The sequence below is a fragment of the Gasterosteus aculeatus genome, chromosome 3 (assembly GCF_964276395.1).
Source record: "Gasterosteus aculeatus chromosome 3, fGasAcu3.hap1.1, whole genome shotgun sequence".
NCBI classification, from domain to species: Eukaryota; Metazoa; Chordata; class Actinopteri; order Perciformes; family Gasterosteidae; genus Gasterosteus; species Gasterosteus aculeatus.
The window spans coordinates 15027964-15055960 of record NC_135690.1 but is presented as its reverse complement, the minus strand read 5'-3'; the positions used below and the strand labels follow the sequence as shown (position 1 = coordinate 15055960).

The 27997-nt window shown below is 42.5% G+C and overlaps 4 protein-coding genes across 7 annotated transcripts in view; 2 read left to right on the top strand and 2 right to left on the bottom strand.

The window, feature by feature from the left end:
• The window catches only part of pth1r (parathyroid hormone 1 receptor), a 34541-nt gene extending 31557 nt beyond the window's left edge, over nucleotides 1-2984 (bottom strand). The window contains exon 1 of the mRNA XM_040172246.2: nucleotides 1755-2984. Within this exon, the coding sequence (XP_040028180.2) occupies nucleotides 1755-1823 (69 nt within the window). The 5' untranslated portion in view covers nucleotides 1824-2984. The remainder of the gene's footprint in view (nucleotides 1-1754) is intronic.
• A 9115-nt stretch (nucleotides 2985-12099) lies between these two features.
• myl13 (myosin, light chain 13) lies at nucleotides 12100-15793 on the top strand. The gene is made up of 5 exons (XM_040172329.2): nucleotides 12100-13203; nucleotides 14361-14388; nucleotides 14680-14829; nucleotides 14938-15111; nucleotides 15216-15793. The coding sequence occupies exons 1-5, from the start codon at nucleotides 13084-13086 to the stop codon at nucleotides 15320-15322; spliced, it is 579 nt and encodes a 192-aa protein (XP_040028263.1). The 5' UTR covers nucleotides 12100-13083; the 3' UTR covers nucleotides 15323-15793.
• Nucleotides 15794-17439: 1646 nt separating this feature from the next.
• On the top strand, nucleotides 17440-26713 carry LOC144405539 (uncharacterized). 2 transcript variants are annotated; one of them, XR_013467187.1, is made up of 5 exons: nucleotides 17440-17633; nucleotides 18464-18772; nucleotides 18858-19145; nucleotides 19348-19566; nucleotides 26674-26713. XR_013467187.1 is itself a non-coding variant. In XM_078099615.1 (4 exons), exons 1-4 carry the CDS (start codon nucleotides 17585-17587, stop codon nucleotides 19458-19460), a joined length of 759 nt encoding a protein of 252 aa, XP_077955741.1. In that variant the 5' UTR covers nucleotides 17440-17584; the 3' UTR covers nucleotides 19461-20443. The 2 variants fall into 2 exon arrangements, 1 of the variants encoding a protein (XP_077955741.1); XM_078099615.1 differs by lacking the exon at nucleotides 26674-26713 and having other exon boundaries at nucleotides 19348-20443.
• On the bottom strand, nucleotides 20111-26357 carry LOC120815783 (uncharacterized). 3 transcript variants are annotated; one of them, XM_078099607.1, is made up of 7 exons: nucleotides 26189-26346; nucleotides 25057-25362; nucleotides 24684-24968; nucleotides 24277-24390; nucleotides 23787-23839; nucleotides 21507-21634; nucleotides 20111-21410 (listed from the first exon to the last, which is right to left on the bottom strand). In XM_078099607.1, exons 1-6 carry the CDS (start codon nucleotides 26247-26249, stop codon nucleotides 21515-21517), a joined length of 939 nt encoding a protein of 312 aa, XP_077955733.1. In that variant the 5' UTR covers nucleotides 26250-26346; the 3' UTR covers nucleotides 20111-21410; nucleotides 21507-21514. The 3 variants fall into 3 exon arrangements, with proteins under 3 accessions (XP_077955733.1, XP_040026683.2, XP_077955734.1); XM_040170749.2 differs by having other exon boundaries at nucleotides 20111-21634; nucleotides 26189-26357; XM_078099608.1 differs by having other exon boundaries at nucleotides 20111-21634; nucleotides 24289-24390; nucleotides 26189-26337.
• Nucleotides 26714-27997: the final 1284 nt, after the last annotated feature.

Here is a 27997-nt window from a genome sequence, read left to right as displayed (position 1 = left end):
CCAAAAATGCACAAGTAGTTCACATGAATTAGTGCGACGTAATCCGCTGCCCCTAATTACCACAGACAGAGTGAGATGAGATTATTCCACACTGTAATCTCTGCTATGAAATTCCATTGAGGGTAGATAGCATTTGAGACGGATAGCATTCCTCTGAAACTTTATTCCAGTGGGCAGTGGGTGTGTTTTTTTTTAAGAATATCAACCATAAAGGCGTTTAATGATAAACTAAAACTGCTATTTTAGCATTTTATGGCACATTTCTCACGTTACTCATTGATGAACCTGTAGATTCCAATGGTCGTGGGTTTAAGTATTCAGGCGACTAAACAGCTCCGGTGCATCCGGCGAGGATCCACACACGTGCACGGCATCACGCAGGGAAACGAGGTCATGAGGGAGAAATTAAAAGGCCCACAAAGATCCCTTGAACGCGGAGCTCTCGCTCAATAAATGCAATAACGGAGCGAGTGGGCCGCCGCTCGCAGGGTGCGAGGGCTCGCTCTGGCGAGGCTTTGTCTGCGAGGTGTCACTTCAGCACAATGGAGAGATTCTCCACGTCTTCCTGTGTGGTTCAAATGGAAAAAAGTGTTTGGAGAAAACAAATGAATCCAACACCTTTGCTTGTTGGTGAATATTTGCAGAGCTGCAATGATACCGATATCAGAAAATGAGTCAAATTCAGCGCTGTGTTTATATGCTATCTGTATTATTCATGAAATATATTAAATCTTTTTAGGTTTTGACTACATTGCTGCATAAAAAGGGGCCAGACTTTGATTGTTTTGCATGAACAACAACTAAAATATCGGATATTTGTACACCCAAAAATCCTCATTTTCATGCTGCTCATCTGGAAAGGGGCGAGAATCCTGCAGTTTGACACACTTCTCAATGTAAAATGTATTCTTTCTGTAAACAGAGACACGCACGCGCACACACTTCCGCCTTTCAGTATGAGGTTTGTTCACATCTTGGGAAAAATACTTTTTTTTTGTGCAGAAGAAGACTAAAGCAAACAGCGAATTAAAAACAAACTGGGTAAACACAGCGCGCACAGACAGAGCCCTTCAACGACTGAATGTTGAACCAGCTATAAATACACGGCAATGTTATAATTGTTTTCCTCTGCCTTTCGAACCAACGAGCCTAGAGGTCCAGTGCGCCACACTGACGGACCACATCACTGGGAAAAGGCTCTGTGCCTCCGAGACCCGGGCCAACTGCCTGTTGAATGCACAACGGCCTGAGCCAAAACACACAGAACCGACCTGGTGCTGCTCCGCCTGCACACTGTGTGTGTGTGTGTGTGTGTGTGTGTGTGTGTGTGTGTGTGTGAGGGGGGGGGTGCAGGGGCAGCAGTGCCTCTGGATACTGCTGTGGCCATATTTGACAGCACAATTATACATCACAATGTCGAGCAGAAGTAAATCCTTACAGCTGTGAATCAGTGAGTCTTCTGACTGTAAACAAGTGATTTGGGGGACTCCTGCTGCACAAAACCAACGTGCTGTTGGAACCGTGTGAGAAGATGCATTCGAGTGTAATCGCCAATCAGCAGCCTGAGCCCGGTCCAATATGTCAATACCAGTGTCGATACAAGACCTTTTGTTTAATTACGAATCAACGCCAACATCTCCTCGTGTGGAACAACAGACGTGCTGAGTGCTGTGAGTGATGTGAACATTGAAAACAGCACCTCGGTCATTACGTGAATGAATGAATGAATGAATGAATGAATGAATGAAACTCACCAGAAATAAACCACTGAGCAGTGAGATGAGGAGAAAGTCCAGGTTGTGGAGGAGCAGGGCGGATCCCATGACCGACCCGAGGCACCAGGGGCCTCGAGGGGCCTCTCGCTCGGACAGACGCGCGGCTGAAACGCTTCAATCTTCTTAACTCTCTTGGAAGTGGAGCGAGTTGCTCTTTTTCACTCCATCCGGCTGCTGTGTGTTTATGGCCGCGCGTGAAATCATAACTCGTGTAATCGCCTCGCTTTGCCCTCGATTTGATTTCCTGTAATCTTACTATACGCTCCGGCTCAGGCGCTCTCTTTATTTCTCTGCATCTGTCTCCTTTTTTCTCTCTCTCTCTTCTCTTTCCTCTTCTGAAATTACATCCACATGTCAGAACTATTTATGTCGCTCTCGCGCTGCGGTGGGAACTTCACATGAGTCTTTGTAGGGGAAGAAACCGACGCTGTATTTTTAGGTCTTTTAAAAAAAAAAAAATTCCCCTCAGACTAACTTAAACACTTCAGTATGAAGCCCTGCGCCTTATGGTTTAATCCGGTCCTCTCCTCCAAAATGTCAGATGAGCGCGTTGGACACAATGAAGCGCGATGCGCATCACTCCGTCACCATGGCGCTGTTGAACGGCACACTTTGAATTGGCCCGACAGCATCAACGCACTGATGTGCGGTCCCGCAGTAGTTTTTAATTCTAGTATGTGATGATATTAAAATAATAATCAGATAAAAGGAGCGAAACGACCAACTTCTCAACGATTTGCCGGCTTGATTTTGCGCAAATCAACTCATCCAGCGCCCCGCTGCGCCTTCCTGCGCCTCGCCGCACTCGTGAAAACACGACATGGAAATGTGTCACGCCGTTTCCACCAAAAAGCGCGTCCAACACGGACACGACCCGGCGTGCCAGTTGCGCGGCAGCTGGACGCGCGGGACTCCCGCGCTGTTTACCGGCGGAGATGCAAAACAAAAACAAAAACAACCCCAAAAAAAATCTTAAAAGAAGAGAAAAACTAACGCTCGCAGAAGGAGAGAAACGTCAACTTGGCTGAAAGAACGTCTACTTACTATCGCGAGAGAGAGCCACGCGGACCCGCGCGGATCGACGCGCCGCGTCGGGTTTTTTTTATTTTCAGCGCGGGAATAAACGACAAAAGTTGGAAGTTTCTCGCGTCTGGAAGAGTCTCCAGATGTGGCGAGCGGCAGGTCGCGCTCGGTAGTGAGTATGTGGATGGAAAAGGACGGAGGGGGGGGGCAGGTAGGGTGGAGCGTAAACGGCGTCTGATTGGTGCGCGCTCTCTTACGTTGGAATAAACCACGGCTCCGAAATGACATATTTTCTCACCCCTCAAACAAACTCCACATTCAGCGGCTCGCGGGGGCCGTTTCCAAACCACCTTTTTTCCCCTCCTGCAGTCTCTCAAAAGTAGCATCCAGTCGGATTGAGTGACCGAGGCGTCGTGCGGGAGACGTCCGTTTTTATCTCCGGCAACAACTGCTCCTTTATGGGGCTTCGCGTTCAGGCTCCACCAGTAATCAACGCACGTCTCGTGTTATTAAATGAAACGTTGGGTTATTTTTGACATACGTGTGTGTGGACGAAACAATCAAACACGTATTATATCATTTATTTTAAGCAACATTGGTGTCTTTGTGGACACTTGAGAGTGACCTCTTTCCCGAGGTCGCCCGCCCCTCGGTGCCAAATGGGTGACAATGACTTGTTGTTGTGCAGTCATCCAATAACGGTGTCCTCGCTTTGTCGGTCAATGGCAGACACAGGGGTGCGTTATCAGGCCCCAGACATGTGTCTGTGGTCAATAGTCGCCCGGAGAGGCCTCACTTCCTGTTCACACGCACCTGTGTGCGCATCCCACCAATATGTGCAAGCGTTTGTGTGTGTGTGTGTGTGTGTGTGCACAGCTGTCTGAGGACCAACAGCAGTTTCAGAGGACGCGTTGGCACACGAGGACATTTTGGCTCGTCCTCACTTGCAAAGACTCTGTTTTAGGGTTCAGGCAGTGACCTCCAAGTCTGCAAAGTGAAGCCGATGGAAGAAGTGCTTTGTTTTTTTCTAACAGCCGGTTTGGGCGACCCTTGCTTTCAGAAAGGTCACATTGCAGAGAAGTCGGAGAAAAAGAGGCAGCTTCTCACTGGATTTAGTGAATATTGTTAACATTTATTTATTGCTATTTTCAAATATGCAAGGTTTAAATATAATATGAGATCAAACTAAAGAAACAACAACTGCCAAGAGTATACAAAGTCCACAAAACGCACACACACAGTGTGGAAAGGAAGAGCCTTTCCCCCAAACTGACTGACAAGTGGACTGGTTCATTGCTTGTTTGGGACAGGGCGCAGAATATACGTGTAACAGCCTAAATGTGTCCATTAATGTCTGCACATGATCATCTAATTGTTCACATCCACATGACAACAGTGTTGACGTTATGATAGGAACGTATGTGAATAATGATCATCACTATGTAGGATACAGACTGTTCAATTAGACCTGACAGACCCCCCTCCCAGCCAGTTGGTTTCTCCCAATTAGCCTAATTGACTGGAAGGCTGTATAAAAGCAGGGGGGCGGGTCTGGAGTGAAGTCACCTGCAGAGAGGTTTTGGTTATTTGCTTCCTTCTGTTTGTTTTTTCTCTGTTTTCCTGATGACCACCAGGATAATGAAACGGGACGGCTGGTCGCCTCCCACAGCGCTGTGTCTTTTCTCTTTACTGCACCTCGTCCCGACTCAAACCTCAGCGAGTCCTTGACGCCACCATCCTGTGCAGGCGTGGGCGGCGAGGGCCGCTACGTCACGTACAGCAGGAGCAATTTTATTTCACCGTTAATCACATCGTGGCCCTTCCAAGTTACTCTGTGCCCCTTCGGAGGGCCAAATCCCAACGGTTGAGAACCATTAAACCAAACTACGTTATATGCAGTTGTTAAAAACAAGCCAGTGAGGTAATGTTTCGTTTTTCTCCGAGCTCGTAAAAGTCGGATGTGTGTATCTAAGTCAGCGCAAGCAGCACACAACCCTGAACACATCTGGGCGGACACATCTGGATGTCTTGCTGTCGCAGCGTTTAAACTGGAAAGTAAATTCACTTTTGAATGAGTTCTGTTTGTTTATTGCTTATGTAATCGTCAGGATCGTTATACAGATTAGCGAACGCATCCTGAATGTGTCTTTTTTTTCTTCTTTTCGTCCAGTTTGTCTCCTTTCGATGCTCAGATTCATTGTCTGAACCAAAATAGCAGATGTGTCATTGGTCCCTTTACAGTGTGAACCAGCATTTATTTCTCATCGCCACTAACGCACTCACACTGTGTGTGTGTGTGTGTTACAGTATTTATTAAAAGATGTTTATGCTCTATTCCATCAACAGAAAAATGCCTGGGGACGCGTGGGTGCTGTGTTTCTAAGGACGGCATTAAATGTAAGAGATACACAGTAAACATAAAACTGCCATTAATCAAATAAAACCCTCAGGCGAGCTCTTTAGGAATTCTTGACCGATTGACAATGAAACGTGAGAATAGCGTCGCGTGAAACCGTCGTTTAATCTGCCTCTGTTACGCTGAGGAGACAACAGAGTTTCATGCATGTGTGTGTTCGTAGGGAAGTAGCCATTAACTGTGGACAAAGGCCAAACATTCCATCCATCGAAGCTTTCAGGGCCGCAGCATCATTGAAAAGATCTGCACTTTGAGAGCTTTTAGTGTTAACACGCAGTGACGCCGAGTGCTGTTTTGTTTTGGAAATACGCATCGTGAAAATAGAATATTGTGTTTCAGCAGCTGCGTCATCCACATGAAATCCAATCCAATCAAAACGTGCGTAAAAGTGTCATTCATCCTCACGTGGCATCTCGCGCTGTTAAAACTGTCACAATATGAGAATATAATATAATATGAGACACCAAATACATTTTTTATTTGCCCGCACTCACTGCAGCAGCCTTATATCCGACCACGGACACTTAAATATTAATAGCAAAGTATCCTTTTTAATATTCATAAGCGGTCTGTTAACATAGAGCGAATGGTTGTGTAGTTGTGATTGTCGTGTGATTCGTCTATCAATGTTTTTACCGCCGCCTGGAAAGAACATTAAAGTAACAGAGTCCATCGAGGTCTTTGACCCTGCAGTTAAAATGTTCTTCAAGCCTTCTGTTACTAAATACATCTGTGCTCGGGAGGACAAACCGAGGGGGATAAATCAGGGCTCCTTCATGTGTTCTTGATTTCAATCTGATCCTGTGTTGCTTTTGCTCAGTAAATCAAAAAAATTACCATCTTGTGCATGAACATTTGTTTGTTCCGTGCTCAGAATATAAATACGTTTTCCACTTCTCTTTCCTTCTTCCTCTTTCCAAACTCTGTGCATTCATCTTTGCGAAGTAATGCTGGTAACAATATCATCACCAACCTTCTTAACCCTGTGACCGTAGGTTTCCTCCTCAGTGGTGCAGAGAGATTGCGCCCCGCTGGGAAACTCAAAATACTCAATTAACAAATGCATGATCTCCTTTGCATCTGAATGTTAGTGTCCATCTCTTCTTGACATAAAGTTCAAGCTTTTGTTCTGAAACGTTCTCTCCCAAAGAGTAAACATGCCTTCAAGCAGCAGCTTTCATCTGCAAGATGCTATCAACGGTTACGGTACTTTTCTCAAGTTATGGAAATTAAAACGTTCCCCCTTGTGATCCTCCTCCTGCAGCAACCCTCCGTCTTATTTGCCATTATCATCTTGCCACCCCTCTCACATTAATAATATCCAAACTGCTTGGCAAATGTCACCCGGGGAAGGCGGCGAAACAGATGAAAGCTTAATAGAGGTGTTCATTCAATGGGCCATTTGTGGCGGCCGAGGCTAATTAAGTCATTGTGTAATTTTCCTAGAAATAGCTGGAACGCTGCCATTGTGGCCCGAGTCCCACTCAATAGTAAAGTGATACGTGGCGGCTTCTTTTCCTGCTTTAATATCAGTTGTAAGCTGGGAGTCAGATGTCAATGTGCTCTCGGGAAAGGGAGAAATTGGCAGTCACACAGGTATGACGGAGGAAATTGGGTTTCTTTACCACCTAATCTCACCGCCGCACCGCTTCCTATTTTCTCGCAGTCGATTTCTTCCCGAACCATCGAGTGGCTTTTTCACCGAGTGTTTCCGCCAACGGGTTCGATTCCGTGTGTTTTTCGTTTTGAAGCCTTCCAACATCAGACAAACAAGCCGGTGGTCACAAGGGGAAATTCACTTGAAAGGGATGGAGCAATACAATGCAGCTTTCATCCTTTGTAATAATGCAGCAACGGGGTGTACACCGAAACACCTATGTGGTATGTTTCCCAAATGTCATGTAAAAACCTACATATAAATTCAATGCACATGTACATTTTGGACACATTATGTTTTTTATCCGTTAACTGTTAAACCATGAAAAGGGGCACACGTGGCCAGACTAAAGTCCTGCAGAGAGAATAAAATACTTAATTTAATCGATTAATAACAGCAGCAGTGGGGTTGCAGCTGCAGCCGAGATTAAAAAAAAAGGCTCATTTGTGTGTCTTTTGTAACACTGACGCTGCACTGTGCAAACATCATGACAGAAAAGGCAATCTCATGTGAAGGAACACTTTTCACAGTCCGCTGGCGGAGTCGCCTAGCAGCAAGGGCATTTGGACGAGAGGCTGCCCACCGCTCCGCCGAGTCAAACTCTCACGAGGATTAACAACACGGCAACATCTTTTTCATCCACCCGCCTCGCGATCAGCAGGGGACCGGCTAGACACCGGCAGGTGATGACACAGAGGACTGTGAGAGTGGGATTTAAATGCCACCTAAATGATGGGACTAGAATTCCACACAAGGTTATCTTTGGCAGGAGGGTTTAGTGATGCTGCTCGCCCTCCAAATGTGCAAAGAGCCCCCGTTTTGGTGTGTGCTGATTCGGTATAATTGAGATAATGCATTCCGGATGACAAGATAAGATGAGATGAAACAAAAGGAATAATCGATCAATATTGAGTTTTTAAAAGGTTTTCTTTTGATGAAGAGAGCGAGTCACACCGTGACCACAAGAGGCCGCCGTGGTTCAGCTGCTGCTTGTTGGCGTTTCCCTGCGTGGATGTTGACAACTTGTAACATACGTCTGTGCACTGAACTCCGACGCCGGAATAAACCACACTTCTTCCCAATGACCTCTCTGAGATTTACCTTTCACGCATGAACGTTCTGCTGATGTTAGACATGTTTGTTTGATTGTAAAAGAATGGAGCACAAATAGTTCCAACTTCATCAAATATTTAGTTGTCTCCCTGCAAAACACACACACACACACACACACACACACATACAACGTGTGCAAACAGGAACATCATAAATGTTTTCTTATTAAGGCTAAAATGTTTAATGCAAAACACGCTTTAACGGAAATCTAGCTGCAAGGCACGAAAAAACGGTGTTTATCTTTACTCAATAAGAAATTCTGCCAAACGACATGGCAACAGGCTGCTGGAGGGAAGCCTGCACAAGCTGGCACTGCACACCTAACTGCACCTCATCGGCTCCTAACTGGACGGGGGGACAGTTTAATTAAATGCAAGCCCACTTCACTGACTGCCTTGTGGGGTTGATAATGAACACGTCACATCTGCCAGGAACACAGCTGGTGTATTAACCGCCTTATTAGCTTTAGCTTTGGGTTGGACACACTATATCCTGAGTGCTGGTAAATGAGGAGCAGCGGTGCAGAGAAGCAATGCGCGGCCACGGCGGGAGTTTCTGTCCGTCAACGCAAACTATACGCGGCCCAACGCGGCGATACGGCGTTAAACAAACGCAAAGGGGCCACGAGATGGAAAACTACACGACTGATTGACTGATGGCTTTTAGTCCGTGATGATGATGTTTCTTTAGTGAAAGAAAGCAAAGCCTATATTTGGATGCCGAGCAAATGAGGTACACACAAAAGGCTGAGTTTAGATCCGTGACCTAAACGTGACTCAACGTGCACAAGAAGCATTATAGAAGATATCATAGTATTAAATATCTGAAAGCGGTTTGTGAACTGATGAATGCTCATTTTAAACATGATGGCATCTACGGCAAAGAACGTACTTACATGGCAATTCTTAAATGAGAATGAACAAAACTAGGAGAATTGTTGTACCTAAACTGCAGTGTGTGTGTGTGTCTATTATTATTAATGTAAAATAATTAGTATGGTGCGAAATATGTATTTCAGTATGTAAAGTCCAGTAAAAGAAGCACGATCATCTGATTTTACCAGCCTGATCTCCAAAACCTGTTGGTAAAAATGTACACGAAAATCTTAAAGATACAAATTCGTAGTGATACATACGAAATAAATAGGGACTGCAACTGATGACGTCACCTTATTCAAAGTGAACGGGGACCCGCACCCCGTGAACACACTTCGTGAAGTCTAACGATGTAAAATAAACGTGTTATGATTGCATTTTTTACGAGAAATCAATGTTAACTTAAGAATAGAATACTAGCCCTAACCCCCTCAAAACAGCCAACATGAGAAACACCAAACACCAAAACACCATCACTCAAGAATCCGACACGGTCCGCCATGTTGTTCACTCAAGGGGCGTGGTTAACCACCGCCAGTTCCTATGTATTGTTACCAATTTGTATGTTCAAGATTTTCGTATAAATTTTTACGAACAGTTAGAACCTGGAGGCCTTTTTTAAATGAAGATTGTTGCATAGATTCTGCTCCTTTCTGTATCTGCCCCACCTGAATTTCACACCTCCTCCACAGTATAAATTGCCTCAGAGTCCCACTGGGAGAGACACCTTGGACACACGATTAATGAGTTCAACGAGGCAGCGGTTGTGGACCCTTTTGAAAGGGAGGAGGCGATGAGCAGACTGAGGCCACGTGTAAATGAGCAGAACTCTTTCATTTCATTGTGCAGCCTCGTTATTGTTCCGTTGATGTCGCGTGTGCCCGGCGAATGAACACGTGTATTAATAAATAAAAGACTCCTCGGGCCCGACATGGATGCCAGAGTGAATGTCCCCTGGTCCCGATGGTCCCCTGTGTGGCACGAATGGGCGAATGCCGCCGTGTTAACAGTAGTAGTAACATAACGTGCATTTTATCACTGCTATAAACAAATACCATTTCCTCTCTCGGGGGATAAATGCCGGGTGTAGAAAATGTCATATGGGAAAATATTTGCCACTCTTTTATTCTGAATCGCACCACCACTTATCCGGGGTAATTATATACCTGCTTCCATCCAGGCTGGTAATTCATCGAACCACAAAGGCTCCAGCTGCACCGAAGGTCACCTTATGGGGTCCGAGGAACAATTGGCACAGGACGGAGACTACGTACCCCCCCCCCCCCCGTTAACAGACTCTCTCCAAAATAGCAAACTGGACATGTCTTGGATGTTTTAAGAGCTCGCTCATGTTGCGAATTGCTGCCGCAGCCTGTCAATGGCAGTCACCTGGTGGGGTCTGAAGTGGGGGGGCTGAGATGTATGGCGTTATATTTGTGCCACAATCCTGAGCGCGTAATTTTAAGTTTTGAGCACAGAGAACTATATTTTAGCAAAGAAAAACATTCCGTGCTCGCAGTTTACTGAGGTGCCCTCGCCACATACTGGTTTTCTGCGCGCAGGCAGCCGTTGCTGCGCTCTCTCCACCTCTTCACTCTGCGCTCGCTCGACGGTTCACTCACGCGCTCGCTCGACTTGCAGCAGCGTTACATTTGTGCCACAAAACCAACCAATCAGAGAATTAAAGAAGGTCAATTGCGATTGGCGGTTGGTCTCCAATCACAACGCTTCCTAAAGAAGACAAAAACGAGTGATATTAGAAGTCCGACTAGCCACCATCAGACATGACCGAAGCAAATGATGAGAACAGCAAGTGTTTTAATCCAGGCCGTTAGCATTTAGCACAAATGCTGCAAACTTCAACAACTCGCTGAGTTTCCGCGATGATGTAGGTAATTCCACTAACGTTGTGATTGGAGACCAACAGCCAATCACAATGGACCTTCTTTAATTCTCTGATTGGTTGGTTTTGTGGCACAAATGTAACGCTGCTGCAAGTCGAGCGAGCGTGTGAGTGAACCGTCGAGCGAGCGCAGCGTGAAGAGGTGGAGAGAGAGAGCGCAGCAACGGCTGCCTGCGCGCAGAAAACCAGTTTGTGGAGAGGGCACCTGAGTAAACTGCGCGCACGGAATGTTTTTCTTTGCTAAAATATAGTTCTCTGTGCTCAAAACTTAAAATTACGCGCTCAGGATTGTGGCACAAATATAACGCCATAGAGATGTGTACAGCTGGATCCTTTAATAAATCGGGCCTGACAAACACGGTTCCCGTCTCAGTGGCGGCTCCACTCAGACGCTGACCGCTTCGGTCGTGTGCTGTTTGAAAAATAATGAGGGACAAAACTGCGTCCGTGACTTATTTTTTGCCGCGGCCCCGATCGGGGAATTATTTCACGCTCCGATGGCTCAACGGAGGAGCAGGCCTGATTATTCTCTTTATTCATTACAGTCAGAGGGCTTTACGTTATGGTTTTGTCTCTTCTCATAGACCAGTGAGCAATATCCACTTGCAATACATCAACAAGTCTCTCTTTTGGTATAAATCCCAGTGCACAGCAGCAGCTGGGAGGTCGTGCTGTTGTGTGCGACCTTGCAGAACCAGAGGTCATTTATTGCTACGGATGTAACACAAAAGGTTAGATAGAGTTAGTAGTTGGGTCAATTTCCAAAGCTCATAAAATATCAACATCATGCTAAATGATTTTTATTTAATCTGATCCATTTAGTTTATGAATATTTTGTGTTGTATTGAAGTTGAGTTTGAATCCACTGGCGGCTGTATTATCATCCTGCAGTGTGGTTCTTATATCTTATATCGCAGCGCTTCCAAAATTCATACGCGCTTTTTTTCTTTGCGAACAGGAGAAGTCAAAACTCCTAAACTCATCTTTGTATTGCAGACAATGAAATGAATGAATGGAATAAAAGTCTGTGTGATCACAGATCTTGTAGTAGAGGAGAGGAAATTGAGTTTTGAATTAAATAAAATTCACATTTGTGCAAAAAAGCCCTTGAAGTTGCATGAAAAATTTTTTTTTTTCCTCTTTTAGTTATGGATAATGGATAAAGGAATGAAGAAAATTACTTTAATGATTGTAAACAATGTTTTAATGAGTAAATCTTACTAAATGAATCAACCCTAATATGGCAATTATGAATGTTTATGGTCGTTTAAGGGTATTTATGACTCCAGTGCAGCTGTGATGAAATTAAAATAAGCTGATGAATCCTCACGTGCTTTCCTGCATTGGCTTTTAATGACAAACACACAACACACAAACAAAAAGCTTTTAAAAAGACTTCAAAAGAATCTGCACAGAAGCTGCCCCATAGGTTTTAGACGTAAATACTGAATGTTGGAGGCACGTGAGATGCGTCAGAGTGCCTATGAAGTAGTTCTGTAACAATTGTCAAGAGAATGGAATGAACATTTAAATATTTATATTCAAGATGCAAACTTTAAATCCACCCTGGCTGACATTTTATCCGCAAATCTTGTCTCCGCCCGGGTGTGAACGGCAGCTTTGTTAAGTGGCACTTAGTTCCACCCCAGATGACTTTATGGATCTCATGTTGTTGGTACTCGGCTTCAAGAGATGAGCTTGTTCACACAACGACACTCGAAAAAGTCCAAGACCAACGTTCTGTGGAAGCTATTTTGGGCCGGCAGATTTGAGCTTAAAGCTGTGCAAACCCCTCCGTCCGGAGCAAACGGCGGCTCGTCGCTAAGACGCGTCCTGGCCCGTAACGTGCACAGTGAATACTGCTGTTTTTGTGCAACAATCAGGGATAATTGAAACGTACGCCTCCACTTCCCATCAGTCATGCGTCGTGGCTTCACTCCCATCTCGTCCAGTATAACGATTGCCATCACCCCCTTCAAGCTAATAACCAGCACTTCACTGAACATGTTCAACGGCCCAAGATAAGCGAGGTCACACGAGGGTCGCGCCCTTATTGATGGAAATAGCCTGATTAACGCAAGGTGCTGCCACCGCTTTCCATCAGCTGTACGCTGATGACGGACACCTACAACAACACGCTTTGTCTTAAATAGAAGCACAAAGGCACATCCTTTTATAGTTGTTGGCAGCGTGGTGGGGTATTGTGCCGTAAGGGTGGGGGGGGGGGTGGACACGGGATAAAGGGGACGTGGCGCCGCAGTGTGCCCGATCCCTCTGCCTTGCCGGTCCTCCGCCTTGTCTCCTGAGAGAGCTGCTCTGCGATGGCACCAAAGAAGAAGGAAGAGCCCAAACCTGCAGCAGCAGCAGCAGCAGCAGCACCTCCCAAACCCCCAGAGCCCGAGCCGCCGAAGACGCCGGCGTTTGACCCTGCAACAATCACGGTAAAGCGAAAAGACAAGCAGCAACATCAAGCAATGGAGGGAATCTCTGGACTATTTTCACATGTTGGTGGTATGAGCAACACAACACATTTAAAACACATTTATCATCATTTGAATTGTTAACATTTTCTATTTAAGACACGGCCACAGAATATTTCCACTAGACTATAAAAGAGCACCAGAGACCCCATGTGACTTAATCTTGGCAGTGCAAGCGAACCAGGACTGTACAGTCATTTGGATGGGCTGGAGTACTGCTGGCAATTTAATCTTTATAACTACTTCCTGTCTTTTTCTAAACTTCAATGATGCTTAATAAATGGTGTTGCACAGTTAAGGAAGCCGTGACTTTGTGTCATGGGGGAGGATCAGTGGCAAACACCAGACATCTTGGAGAGATCTGCTGACTTGGCCCCTTCTCAATGGACACATGTTTTTCCTGCAGCCATGTTTCCCCAAAAGGAGGCGCGGTTAAAGCCACAAAATATGATTTTCATTATGTCTGTGAAGAGGGGACCACCCGGAAAAACCGCGAGGAAGAAAAATACAGAAAATTACATCACCGTCTGGCTTTAAACTAGATAAATGCTTGGATAACATTTTTTAAAAGCTTCATCGATGTCTTTAAATATCCAGACAGGAACTATACAGCGGAAAGCCAGAAAGTATAAATAGTCAACATTCGTCCCAGGCGTGACTACGTTACTGTATAATTATACACTATGTAACTAAATACATTGTACGATACATTACATTGTGACGCTACACCCGTTTGATGTTCACAATCAGCGTTAAGGCGTGAAAATAAAGTTTAATATAAAGTTTTCAACCACCTTCCGGCTGCTGAACACAGTGTGTTGATCAATCAGCAGCACATTCAGCGTTAAAACTGCCCGAGACGTAATCCTCAGGTTTGGATTTCTTGGCTCTCGCTTGTGTCGCCAACATCAAACGATCTTTGAAGCACATCAGGACTAAAAATAAACTCAGAGGAGGCCTGTGGGGTGCAGCAGCCTGTGGGGGGGAAACCCTGGTGAGCGATGCACAAGACCCACAACCGTAACTCGACCCGTTGCGTCGGCATGAAAACGGTGGAGGCGTTTCTCTTCCTCCACCCGCCTTGTTCTAACCTCCTCGTGTGCTTCATCTCTTCTCAGCTGGAATTCACCCCGGAGCAGATTGAGGGTAAGGACGGGCCGCCGGCTATTTATAAAAGGGTTGCGGTTTGTGGCATCGAGCCGCCCATCAGCGTGTGAGAAATGCTCTGCAGCAGCTGACGGGTGGGATTATTTCAGAGTGATGACGGGCACATGCCACTCAAGGGTGACAGCTGAGGAATTCACCACCGCTGGATTCCTCTTTAGCAGAGGAGGGATGCTTTCATGCGCCGAGGCCTCTCTTCTGCATGCGCTCTCCTTGGATCACAAATGAACAGAATAACTCTTATTTATTATTATTCTTTCACTATTTTCACAGACTTTAAAGATTCTTTCCAGCTGTTCGACAGGACACCAGCCAATGAAATGAAAATCACTTACGCGCAGTGCGGTGATCTGATCAGAGCTTTGGGCCAGAATCCTACCAACACGGAGATGATGTACGTCCTCGGAAAGCCGACCCCAGAAGGTGGGCTGTGATCTGTTATCAGACAGAGAAAGGTTCTAATGAAGCTCAGCATTGGTGCCGCTTGTCTTCTCTTTGGTGAAATGTCACTTTATTTAACCCCCCCTGCAGAAATGCAAACCAAAATGCTTGACTTTGACCAGTTTCTGCCTTTGCATCAACACATCTGCAAGGCCAAAAACCAGGGAACATATGAGGACTTTGTGGAGGGTCTGAGGGTATTTGACAAGGAGGGGAACGGCACGGTCATGGGGGCGGAGCTCCGGCACGTTTTGGCAACACTCGGTGAGTTTAACAGTTCAACCCCCCCGATTCCGATTCTGTAATTCGGCCCTCGTGAGGTCCGTACCGACCTGACGGTGCTCCCGTTGCTTCCTCTCGGGCTACAGGTGAGAAGTTGAGAGAGGACGAGGTGGAGCAGCTGATGCAAAACCAGGAGGATGCTAATGGATGCATCAATTACGAAGCTTTTGTGAAATACATTATGGCATCTTAAAGTGAGTTGGTTTGTCCTTCACCACGGAGCAGTTCATAGCTCGCTTATTCTCATGCATCTTTACTCAGCAATATTTCAGCTGGTTGTTTAAGGCCGCCTGTGTTGATGTTGTGCACATATTACACCTTATGTTCATATTGTAGATCATGCTAAATAAACAAATACATTGTGATGGTGTTCTCTTTTTCCAAGCTACGGTTTCAAAACTGAGTTGTTAAACAGGATACGAGAAAGAATAAATGGGAGGAAAATAAATGTTTTGCCTAAATTAAAAGAAGAAACAAGGAGAACCGTACGAATTGTTTACATCCCACAGGAACGTCGGTTTTGAATAAGTGTCTCATATTTACAGTTTTCCGTATTCTGTGTAAACACACATGAAAACCATCAGTTCAACATGAAACATGTATATTTTGTTAAATTCATAAAAACAAAATGTGAGAATAAAAACCACACAGATTAAAGACTGAACGATGTTTGTGTGTTTTATGTGGGTTGAATAAATTGAGTAGTAATTGACTTCTTTAACCAGCAGAGGGAACTGTTGTTAAAATGATTTCTTCTTCATTCCATTAGACATTAAAAAATCAACATGTGATTCCTTTTCTAAATGAACCCTTAAAGCTTGATCAACGTGTGCATCACGTCAAGTAATCTACTTTTCATATTATCCAGTTACATGGATTCCGCCGTCCAGTTTCCTCCAATTGCAAATATAATCATAAAACAAAATGTTTAATATTTGTGGAAGAAATCGAGATCAATCCCTTCGACCCGACTACAAAACAACAGACAAGGACATTAAATGTTTTCTGAATATAGTTTGACTTTTCATACTCTCTGTGTAAGAGACACTTCCCACTCACTACTTCCTGCTCACTACTTCCTCCTCACTACTTCCTGCTCACTACTTCCTTCTCACTACTTGCTGAACAGGCTGCAACAAACCTCAAGTGTGGCAACCAGCTGAACTCCTCTTTGCAAACATTATTATTTATTTAACTTTTTTAAATGTTGCTTCTTGCTACAATGCATTGCACATAATTAAGACTAACCTTGAGGTAGTGGTCCTCTCGTGCAGGACTGTAGACCGAACACGATTCAGAAAAGAAAACTAGAAGAAATTATTCCATGAAATGTTTTTGAATCCAAATTGTGTAAAAGTAAAATTCTGTATGTAATGCAAAACGTTGGCATCGCCGTGCTGTCTTGTGTTGTGTGAAGCACAACATCTGCCGGTGTTTCCTGTGTGAAAGTGTTAGTTTGTGATCAGATGCATTACTGCATCTATGTAGTTATGAAGAAGTGGCTTAAGAAGCATTTACATCTTGTCAGTTACTTGTTTTGTATTTTTATATTCTAGATAAATAATGTGTTTATGTTCAAACATAGTTCTGCCCTTAGACACACCCTGCTCATCAGAATCATTTCTGAGAAAAGACGCTTTTGCAGGTTCCTCTTTCTTTGACACATTCTCTATTCTCAGTAGGAACATTTTAAAAATGGTTCTATAGAGGAAGTGGTCGTCTTTGTGAGTGCTGTGACCTACAAGATAAGTTAGGTGTTAAACTGAAGCAAAACCTCAACTTATACTCACAGTACACATGACATTTTATATTCATATAGTGTATTGACGCATATTATTGACATGATAATGTTTAGTCCCTTTTATCCTCCCAAATAATGGTTTTGTTCCAGGGACCAAAGATGAAAATCCTCACATGAACATGAATAAGGCCTTTAAAGTGGAGCAGGTGAGTTGTACTTTGGTGCTCGTCCTCTGGCTCACGTCCACTTGCTGCGTCCACAGTTTGTAGATTTCACTCTGCACCGATACGGCATGTGGAGCCATGTGGAGCCTCCAGGTTTTATTTACCACCTTCAGGATTATTATGGAGTAACATGCAACAGTAGCTCATCTTAAGGGATTAAAGGGACTTAAAGGGATAAAGAATATAGTGCTGATACTTATTAAACAGTCTCTTAAAGAAGCTTACAGGACAAGTTGAAGTGAATAATTGTACTTTGTTCCTCTGGTGAACTTTTAGGCGTAACTGAGCCTCCTTCACAAAGGGCTGAACTAAATCTCTCTTTACAGGAAGAGATCTCACGCAGTCAGACAGCAGAGAGGAAGTTCAAGAGGAGTCTGATGACGAGCAGCTGTGTGCAAACGTCTCTGAGGTTCTTTAAACACGAGGCGAGCGGTTAGTTTACCGTGAGGCAGCACGCAGGTTGTTGCAGCGCGGGGTCGGAGACTCCGTCATGTCTCTCTTTGTGATACTCGGGCTGCTCGTCTGCATTCAGGCTCAAGGTGAGAAACCAGCAAAGCACTCAGGTCTTTATTCAATATATTATATGTTAGTAGTAATTAATACATACATGAAATTTATGTATGTATGTTTATACATGTCACTCAGGAGAATAAGAATAAGAAACAATTTCTGACATTGAGGGAAAGTTATTATGAATCTTAAAAAGTTTTAGACTAAAACTTTTTGAAGTCTAAAACTAAAAAGAATTTCTGTTGATTTAAATGAAAAAAACTCAATAATTATTAAAAAAAAAAAAAGAATTCCTTTTCAGTACAAACAGTTAAAGACAAAGCCGCATCAGTAGAACAACTTAAGATTTAAAAAAAATAACAAAATGGACTAAAATATTATTAGGATGCTAAAATAAATGTTATTTTAATAGGAAATCTTTACAATACAAACACAATAAAAGTAAAACACTTTTTTTAAACTTAAATTTTCTTCTTATAATTGAACATAAAGAACCATAAATTGATCAAAGTCAGTGAACAATCACACAAGCTTTACTGATCTTCTAAATACATTCATGGCTCAATAGTTGCTCAAGCTTTAATAGTAGAGAGAGGGATGACGGACAAGGAACAAGGTGAAAGAAAGGTTTTCATTTGAAATTGGAAATACAATTTAAAAACAATTGTTCCACCTCCTTAGTCAGAGTCCTGAGTGAGACATTTAAATACACCATTGAGAGGTCATGATGAGCTGAAGGTGAACCGCTGGTTCAATGTGTAATAAATAAAGTGTAGTGATGGAGTAACATTCAGCAGTGGATGATTCATCACATATTGTGTGTGATGTTTATTGTATCATGTGTCTACTGTTTTTACAGGAATCATTGTGACTCCTGTGTTTGTGCTGAAGGGACGTGATCTGCTCCTGAAGTTTGATGCTGATCTTCCTGAGGGGGTTTTATTTGTTGACTGGAAAATCAATAAAACAGTCACTTTAGTAAGATTTCTACCTAGTGGGAAACAAAATGTCCATAAAGATTTTACTGGAAGGCTCGAGTTTCCTGAGAAAAACTCTGTAACATTGAAGAATCCACAAGAGGCCGACAGTGGAGTTTATACTGCTGAAGTAGTAACAGAAACAACTACAGGAGACAAACAACTAGCTGAATACAAGGTCACAGTTCAAGGTGAGTCTGTAAACATTTCACGGATAGTTTCTTCCGCCATGTTTCATGAACTCTTCACAGTAACCCCCCCCCCCCCCCCCCTCAGGACCAGTGTCTCCAGTTGAACTGATCGTGGACCGAGTGGACTCCAACAGCTCAGAGTCATGTGACCTCCATGTGACCTGCAGGACTCACAACTCTCACATCAACAGCACTTTCAGATGTGTCAACCGGGTCTGCAGTCAGGAGGGAGGAGAGCGATCAGAGGTCACGACCTCTGGGGCTTCTCTCCAGGTCTACCTGTTGAACAGCACCATCATCTGTAACCATAGCAACCAGGTTCACTGGACCCAGAACTTTAACACGACTGAACACTTTTGCCCCGAACATCCTGGTACGACTGAAAGAGAAAACTACTTTCTGATAACAGTTTGTGCGTTTCAGCCTTACTCTGTTATAAAGAATCTATTGTGTGTTTTCTGAGTGAATTCTGAGTTCTGAGCATCTCTAAAGCTCCTCGTCGGGTTAAATACAAACTCAAGCAGAAAGCACAGATGTGTTGTGTTTGTGATGAATGCACCTGTGATGTGTTTCAGGTCCGGTGCTTTCCGCTCTCCTGTTGAGGACTGTTGTGGTCTCTGTGGGTCTGATCATCATGGTGTCTGCCGTCATCACTGTTCACCTCGTGGACTTCAAGAAGCACCAATGAAGAAATGGATCTCACACACGTCACGCTGCCCTGGAGGAAAGGTCCCACTTAAAGGTCACCTTCTAAACCCGTGATGATGTTCCACTGACTCACTGACTCACAGCTGGTGGCAGCAACACACCAGGAGAAGGAAAGAGGAAGATGAGCGCAAAGCAGCAAACATGGACCCAAACTTTAGGATTTAACGTATTTATGAATTCAGCTTTGCAGATATTTCCTGGTGAAGGAAAGACATTCAAAAGATGCATTTTGGCAAGAAAAAACGTATTCACAAGAAACGTCAAAGATCACCTTTAAAAGAAATGCTAATAATCCATTTACTGTTTTCATCTTGTAAATACAATGATTGCAAAGAGATGACCATGTAAATATGTTTCTGGTGGATGTTATCTTGTGTAACGCAAGTTTCCGATCTCACGCTATATATGTATTTATTAATGTTAGTTTCCTTATTTTGTTTATTAGGACGGACGGTGTTTCTTCCAATAAATTTGATTAATATCGGGCTTAGAAATACCAAAGATAATTTGGTCTCCTGCCTGGAGCTCCTGAAGACGTCTCTGCCCCCTTGCTGGTTATGAGGTGTGGAGTGAGTGCAAGTGTCCGCTGCTCGGCTCCTCGCTGGAGGGTTGAGAAACTTTTCAAAAGGCTCAGAGCGAACTCTGTTTTATTTACTATTTGTTTATAACAAGTTACAGAGAAAAAGTATAACAGTTTAAATTACGAACAAAAGCGGATCAAAGTGTTGAGAAACTACAAAAACGGAGAGAAGGCAGATCTTACTTCTCTTTCACCAACTCCGGTCTCTCCAACAAAGAATCACCAACAACTCTCGTCCTCCAGTCAAACTGTCCCTTTTATAACCCCAGAAAGTCCCCAAAGAAGCACACAGGGGAAAAATACCCTTCAAGGCCTCTGAGGCCATAAACTACCAAGTGTCCACCTGCACTTGGATCTCTGCTGTCACTTCTGACTCATAACTAAACATAAACATTCATCAACAAACACATATTTTGAGTTTTACAGTTTTAGATCACATGAACATGGTAAAACAAAATAAAAACAAAGAACACCTGCACACATGTTGACGTGTGGATGACTTTATACTTCTTGTAATAAGTTGAGCCTAAGTAACTCTACAGAGCATCTCTTTTGTATGTACTCCATAATATGGCTGATTATATTCTATACAAGGTTAAAACATATAAGGCCCTTTGGATTTCTGTGTTGAATATTTGTCTGCTTGCATGTACTGTATTTACTCGTACATAATTCTGTTCTGCGTGTTTTATTAACTTGTTAAAGCTTCATACTTATCTTGTGTTTGAGTGATTAAAAGGTTGCGTGTCCCTCTCTGGTGTACTATGAGTTTTTACCAAGGAATCAATATGTGTAGTTGCATTACATTACATGTCATTTAGCTTTTATCCAATAAGTGCATTCAACCATAGGGGATACAAACTCAGAAGAGCAAGAAAGTGCAATTTCCTCAAATAAGCTAATTTACAATTTGCTATAGATAAGTGGCGTTATAAGTACAATTTGTTAGTCTTAAGTGGAGGTAGAGTCTGAAGAGGTGTGTCTTTAGTTTGCAGGGGAAGATGTGAAGGCTCTCTGCGGTCCTGGTGTCTTCAGAGAGCTCGTTCCTCCATTTCGGAGCAATATTTATAGTTATATTAAAGACACTTGATACACTGAATGACTAAATATGTTATGGAAAAACATTGGGAAAATATTCTGTTGTTTCACATATTAGTCAAAGTTGAAAAACATTTCATTCCTTTTTTGTCAAAAAAAAAATACAAATAAAATAGAAGCATCCTGCATCATGCAGCTTAAATCTCACCAATCAGATGAGGCCTTAAAAGTCTAAAGTGTAAATCGTTGCTTTTGACGAAATGATCAGATGAAAGGTGACATGAAGAATCAAACCAAAAACCAAAGATGAGGCTTCCTGCAGGACAACAAGCAAATCATATGAATTAATACATAGAAAGCTTCAATAACACTGAAAACTTCAGGCAGGATTCCAGGATTTGGGAAAACATTCCTCTTTAATCGTTGGAGGACCCGTGAAGATTCTCGACTGTATCGTAGTGACCCTCCGGTCCATCAGGATAATCCACCTCGTCGTAGCCGGGGTTCTCATTCTGAGGTGATGCTGATGTTACTTCCTGCAGGATGAATCACATACGTAGAAGAAAAGGTTAGTCGCTTCTTTTTAATGGTTCTATTATCCACGTGGGGAGTCATTCCTGATGATTAACAGTCGCTGATTTAAATACTTCTGCCTCTTTGCCTTAAAAATGAATTTTCTAAAATCTTTGATACACATTTTCAGGCTCTTTCCACAAAGAGTTCAAGCAAATCTCTCGGGGTAGAAAGTGGCTAACTGGTGTGAACCAACACGTGGAAGCAAAGGGAGGGTCACGTGATCACGTAGTAGATGTCATGTAACTACGAACCTGTGGCCTAAATTAAATCATGTTGTTTCTGTATTTTAGACACCAGCGTGGGATTTGATATCCGTACAAAGAGTTTTTAAGGTTTTTACATATTGCTGTTGAGTGAAGTGGAAAAATCTTGATAATGGACTGAGAAAAAAACAACATTTATTATTTAGTTATTTATTCTTAAATATCGTTTAATTCTTCTAGGTTTGATGCAATGAAATGTTAAGATAGCTTTTTCTGTATTTGTAGTCAATTTAGTTTAATCTTTAAGTACATAGTTTTGGTTACTAGGAGGACTAATTAATTGGGTAACACTGTGGGCACCCGGAGGTTATTTAAGGGCCCAGCCAGGTATAGAACCAGCAGGCACCTGTGTAAGACCATATTTGGCTTAATAAGATGTGTTTGCTGGCTTTAAAATTTGTTGAACTGCTCCGTTAAGTTACTGATGACATCATAGCCAATATTCGTCAGTCAAGGTTAATCAGTCCGCAGAGCAATAGTTTTTTGACCGTTTTTTTTTTTTATTTCTTGTAATTAAGTTTAGATAAATCTTTTAAAACAGAGTTACTGTCTATGGAGATTGATTACGCGTTAAGCTCGCAGCCCAAACATACCGTAACAATGGTAATAGGGACGGAGGTGAGATCGCCGCTACAACCTGGGTGACATAGCTTTGCCAGCACAGCATGAGCAGCATAGAACAGCCAAGTTCTATAATGTGTTTGTTGGTCTTATTGGAATAAATGCAAAACAAAAGGAAAAGACTTGGTCCCAAAGACAAATTGTCACTAGAATCAGGTTCCTCCCAGCGTATCTGAATACGAGCTGTCATGACGGGTTCTGGTAGTAGGACTCAAACACAGACGTTGCAAACAAAAAGTTACTTTTATTTAAGTTCAAATCAAAATGCCTCCGGAAAAAACGCAGAAAGGACTCACCGACTTATGAAACACATTAAATGGACAGACAAGAGACACAGGATTAAATACACTGGGGAGGTGCAGGTGATTGGACACAGGTGGAAACAATCAGGGACACACAGGGGAGACACGACAGGAAGTGAAGCTAATATAGGTACAACGAAAGGCACGAAACTACAAGAATAAAACAGGAAGCAAAGACACACCGTAATCTAGAATATAGCCCAGCACTAGCTCTGCGTAGTGTTCCTCCATGGACACTTCCATCCCCAAATATAGATACAGAACTGTTAAATCAAGAGAAAGCCCTTCCAGATGAAGGGTTTTTTTGCAGCGTATTCCCAAAATGACCTGAATTCTTCATTCCTTAAATTAAAGATTAAAGAGTCTCACTGGGTCTTAACAGAAGAGAGGAAGTGGTAGTTACCAGACTAGGTCATACAGGTCTCAATTCCACACTAAAAATGATAGGAAAAGGTGATGGATTATGTACTGAATGTAAAGTTAAAGAATATGTTGAACATGTTCTTTTTAACTGTAAGAAAAATAATAAGTTCAGAATGAAATGGCAGGAGGTCGAAGCTGGAAATGATAGGCTTATAAACGCTATTTTAGAGGAACAAGGGATACAAAGAAACAGAATCAAAGCTTTAGTTATGTTTCTGAATGAATCAGGCCTAATGAAAATAATTTAAGTTATTTTTTATTTTTTATTTTTACAATGGTCTAGCCTTGGCCTTAAATCCCTTTGCACACTCCTTAATAGTAGGTGGCTCGTATACGCTACTATCGCTGTAACCCGCCAAGAAGAAGAAGACACACCGGGACATAAGCAGCAGATGTGTGCAGGTAGCAGATAGCAGCATGAAACCCACCTAGAAAAACCTGGAAACAACCGTGGCACAATTCTAAAAACATTTCTTGATTTGTTAAAAAGACGTAACGCTTACCTGAGGAACTTGAACTGTTTGAACTGTATTTTTGACGATCTGTCTTGAACCTGCTGTTGTTGAAGAAAAAAAACAGCACTTTAAAGATTAACTGTTGTACATTTACTTTACTTGAGGTGCAGATAAATTGATTCCATCCTCAAATAGAAGCACATTTCGATGTGTTGGATTTGATATGTTGGGATGTTTGCGTCTCTTAGAGGTTGTTTCAAAACAGCAAATCATGACAATCCCAGTGTGATGAAAAGCACCTTGTGGTAATATATCACATGTATATTTTTCACTCAAAAGTGTTTGCAAATGCAGTAAAAGACGTCCTGTGTTGTACAGATTGTTCAGCATTCTGAGGCAAAACTTTGATTTGTTATATTGGGCTATTTAACCAAACAGGTGGGTACATAGTTATGGAGGACTTGGACAAATTGAGTTTATATGAAGAGGAAACAAAAAGGATTTTGCTGATGTTGTGATTATTTGATGGAATGTTTACTTGGACTTGGACAGATTCTTCTCCTTTGAAGATAACAAAGCAAGACGAATAGAACCACAATTACGACGACAATGAGAATTATACCAATCATCCAGCCGGAGTGAAAGGGCGGAGCTGTAAAACAAAACAAGCACCAGATCAGAAGAGTCTTCCTGGTTTAAATGACGCAGCAGCTGAGAATGTGTCACATGTTCACAGCCTGATGTGCTTCTGACAGACTGCAGATTGGATTGTGAAAACATCTTTAACGTGATCTATAGTGAGAAATCATTTAATGTCTTCAATTAAAAACAGATCATTTAGTTTTACTGACCTTTACAGTCATTAATGGTTTACGCTAAAAGGTGTTTTAATGGGGGGCAGAGGGTGCATTATTATCATGTAGTAGTTTCCTCTTTCAGTCTTACCATTTGAGGGGCAAAGATGTTCAGTCGTGTTAAAGTTCTGGGTCCAGTGAACCTGGTTGCTATGGTTACAGATGATGGTGCTGTTCAACAGGTAGACCTGGAGAGAAGCCCCAGAGGTCGTGACCTCTGATCGCTCTCCTCCCTCCTGACTGCAGACCCGGTCGTCACATCTGAAAGTGCTGCTGATGTGAGAGTTGTGAGTCCTGCAGGTCACATGGAGGTCACATGACTCTGAGCTGTTGGAGTCCACTCGGTCCACGATCAGTTCAACTGGAGACACTGGTCCTGAGGGGGGTGGGGGGGGGGGGGGTTACTGTGAAGAGTTCATGAAACATGGCGGCAGAAACTATCAGTGAAATATTTATAGACTCACCTTGAACTGTGACCTTGTATTCAGCTAGTTGTTTGTCTCCTTTACTTGTTACTGCTGAAACTGTATAAACTCCGCTGTCGGCCTCTTGTAGATTCTTCAATGTCACAGAGAAGATTTTCTCAGGAAAGTCAAACCCTCCAGTGGAATTATGAAGGACATTTGGTTCCCCACTAGGTTCAAATCTTACTAAATGGACTGTTTTATTGAATTTCCAGTCAACAAATGAAAACTTCTCAGGAAGATCAGCATCAAACTTCAGGAGCAGATCACGTCCCTTCAGCACAAACACAGAAGTCACAATGATTCCTGTAAAAACAGTAGACACATGATACAGTAAACATCACACACAATATATGATGAATCATCCACTGCTGAATGTTACTCCATCACTACACTTTATTTATTACACATTGAACCAGCGGTTCACCTTCAGCTCATCACTGCTTAACATGAAGTGACAGAAGTCTCTTAAAATGTCTCACGTCGTCTCTTCCTGAGGACACAGAGAAGCTTAACAGCAGAAACTAAACCCACTGAGAGCAAGTTGCTGCTCAAAGTTCTTCTTCTTGACGTGACAAAGTATTTCCATTCTGTCTCTTTGTCCTCTGTCCCTCCGTCTCACCACACTAATGTCCCCCAGCATCAGCTACACTGAACATGGATGACTTTAGAAAATAAGACTTCCACAGACTGAACACTGAAGGAGTCAAACTCTGAGTGGTGAGAATCTGTCTAAAAGCACCTTGAATGTTTCCTCTGTATCACACACGTCACACAAAAAGGACTTAACGAAAGTTTTCCCTCGACAACGGAAGCTGAATGTGTCTGTTTACGTCGTTATGTGGATCCAGATCTTCACCTAAATATGGAAAATATTAAATAATCTTGTTGACTGGCTGAGAGCAATGATATTATTCTACTAAGATTGGCATAGTTCATTATTTTTCAAAGCTCTGATACTGTGAACTGAAACAACTTCCTTTTTCTGAGAGCTCAGTACAAGAAGGAACAACATGAATCCTGATTAACCACACAGAGAAACAGTTCAAAATATTAGAAATGGTGCTACGGTTTAAAAACTTTGACCTTGAAAACAATCCACAACAAAATGTATATAAAATAAAGTCCTCACCTTGTGTTTCACATAATGTCAGCAGAAAAACAGCAAAGAGAAGCACGACACACGGCCTCATTCTGCAGAGGGGAAGTGTGACAACGAAACCACAAAGTGGAGAACGTTTTACTTCCGCTTGAACAAAGAACCAATTAGTCCAAAGATGGTTTCAATAAAGCCATATATGTCCCTATGTGGGCGGCACGGTGGTGTGGTGGTTAGCACTGTCGCCTCACAGCAAGAAGGTCCTGGGTTTGACTCCACCCAGTGGCCTTTCTGTGTGGAGTCTGCATGTTCTACCCATGTCTGTGTGGGTTCTCTCCGGGTACTCCGGCTTCTTCCCAGACTCCAAAGAAGGTTGGCTGGGATAGACTCCAGCCACATACATACATACATACATACATATATAGAAATACACTAGAAAAATCCTTTTAAATTCTTGAGCAGCGCCGCTGATCTCTTGATGTTCCACTGACTTACAGCTGGTAGCAGCAACACACCAGGAGAAGAAAAGAGGAAGACGACCGCAAAACAGCAAACATGGACGCAAACAATGTAGGATTTAAAGTATTTCTAAATTCAGCTTTGCAGATATTTTCTGTTACAGGAAAAACATTCAAAAAGCAACAACAAAAACGCATTTTAGCGAGAAAAAAATGAATGTCCACATTGTTTCTTTACAAGAAAACTTCGTAGTTCACCTTTAAAACAAATGCTGATAATCCATTGAATATACACAATGTCACTGTTTTCACGTGGTAAATAAAATAATTGCAAAGAAATTACCATGTAAATAAGTTTTTGGTGGATGTTATCCAAATATATTATAAATTGTACCTTATTCATATATATATATATATATATATATACATGTATATATATGAATAAGGTATATTCAAGACCAACTATATGAACGCAAATAATGTTAAAAAATACACCGTATAATACTGCATATGCTCTTATTTACAATGATAAATACTAGGGGTGTAACGATTCATTTTAACAACGATTCGATTCGAATCGCGATTCATGGTTGCCGATTCGATTCATGGACGATCTGGGTTAATTTAGAACGATTCAATTCAATTTAGTGACTTGAAATCGATTCAGTAACTTTACTGGACAGTGCAGGCAAAGTTTCCGAGATCCCTGTTGTTTCTTGTAAGGAAATCAGGTTTAAATTAATTATGGATATTATAAACAAGCAAACAACAATTAATGGCAAATGTATTAACCTTTTATTTGAATCAAGTGCCATTTTCAATGGTGAAACCCGACATCCCAACCCGCACTCTCCGCTCTGCATCTGCAAAACTACTCGTCCCTCCCTCACTGAGAGCAAAACACTCGACTAGGTCTCGACTCTTCGCTGTCCTTGCGCCGAAATGGTGGAACGCGCTCTCTGAAGACATCAGGACCGCAGAGAGCCTTCACATCTTCCGCCGCAAACTAAAGACACACCTCTTCAGACTCTACCACGACTAAAGACTAACAAATTGTAGCACTTAAATTATACTTGTAACGTCACTCATCTATAGCAAATTGTAAATTGGCTTATTTGAGGAAATTGCACTTTCTTGTTTCTTGTTCTCCTGAGTTTGTACCCTATGGTTGAATGCACTTGTTGTACGTCGCTTTGGATAAAAGCGTCCGCTAAATGACATGTAATGTAATGTAATGTAACTTGTTAAAGCTTCATACTTATCTGGTGTTTCGGTGATTAAAAGGTGACGTGTTCCTCTCTGGTGTACTGTGAGTTTTTACCAAGGAATAAATATGTGCTATTATTAAATAGAAGACACTTGAAAGACTGAATGATGACTAAAT

Excerpts from the sequence above, each read along its gene's own strand:
- LOC120815783 (XM_040170749.2), bottom strand. The coding sequence starts at position 26,249 with ATGAGGCCGTGTGTCGTGCTTCTCTTTGCTGTTTTTCTGCTGACATTA. Across the intron at positions 24,969-25,056 it reads ATACAAGGTCACAGTTCAAG|GACCAGTGTCTCCAGTTGAA; the intron begins GTGAGTCTATAA and ends CACCCCCCTCAG. Across the intron at positions 21,635-23,786 it reads AAACAGTTCAAGTTCCTCAG|GAAGTAACATCAGCATCACC; the intron begins GTAAGCGTTACG and ends TTCATCCTGCAG.
- LOC144405539 (XM_078099615.1), top strand. The coding sequence starts at position 17,585 with ATGTCTCTCTTTGTGATACTCGGGCTGCTCGTCTGCATTCAGGCTCAA. Across the intron at positions 18,773-18,857 it reads ATACAAGGTCACAGTTCAAG|GACCAGTGTCTCCAGTTGAA; the intron begins GTGAGTCTGTAA and ends CCCCCCCCTCAG. Across the intron at positions 19,146-19,347 it reads CTTTTGCCCCGAACATCCTG|GTCCGGTGCTTTCCGCTCTC; the intron begins GTACGACTGAAA and ends GATGTGTTTCAG.
- myl13 (XM_040172329.2), top strand. The coding sequence starts at position 13,084 with ATGGCACCAAAGAAGAAGGAAGAGCCCAAACCTGCAGCAGCAGCAGCA. Across the intron at positions 14,830-14,937 it reads CGGAAAGCCGACCCCAGAAG|AAATGCAAACCAAAATGCTT; the intron begins GTGGGCTGTGAT and ends CCCCCCCTGCAG. Across the intron at positions 15,112-15,215 it reads GCACGTTTTGGCAACACTCG|GTGAGAAGTTGAGAGAGGAC; the intron begins GTGAGTTTAACA and ends CTCGGGCTACAG.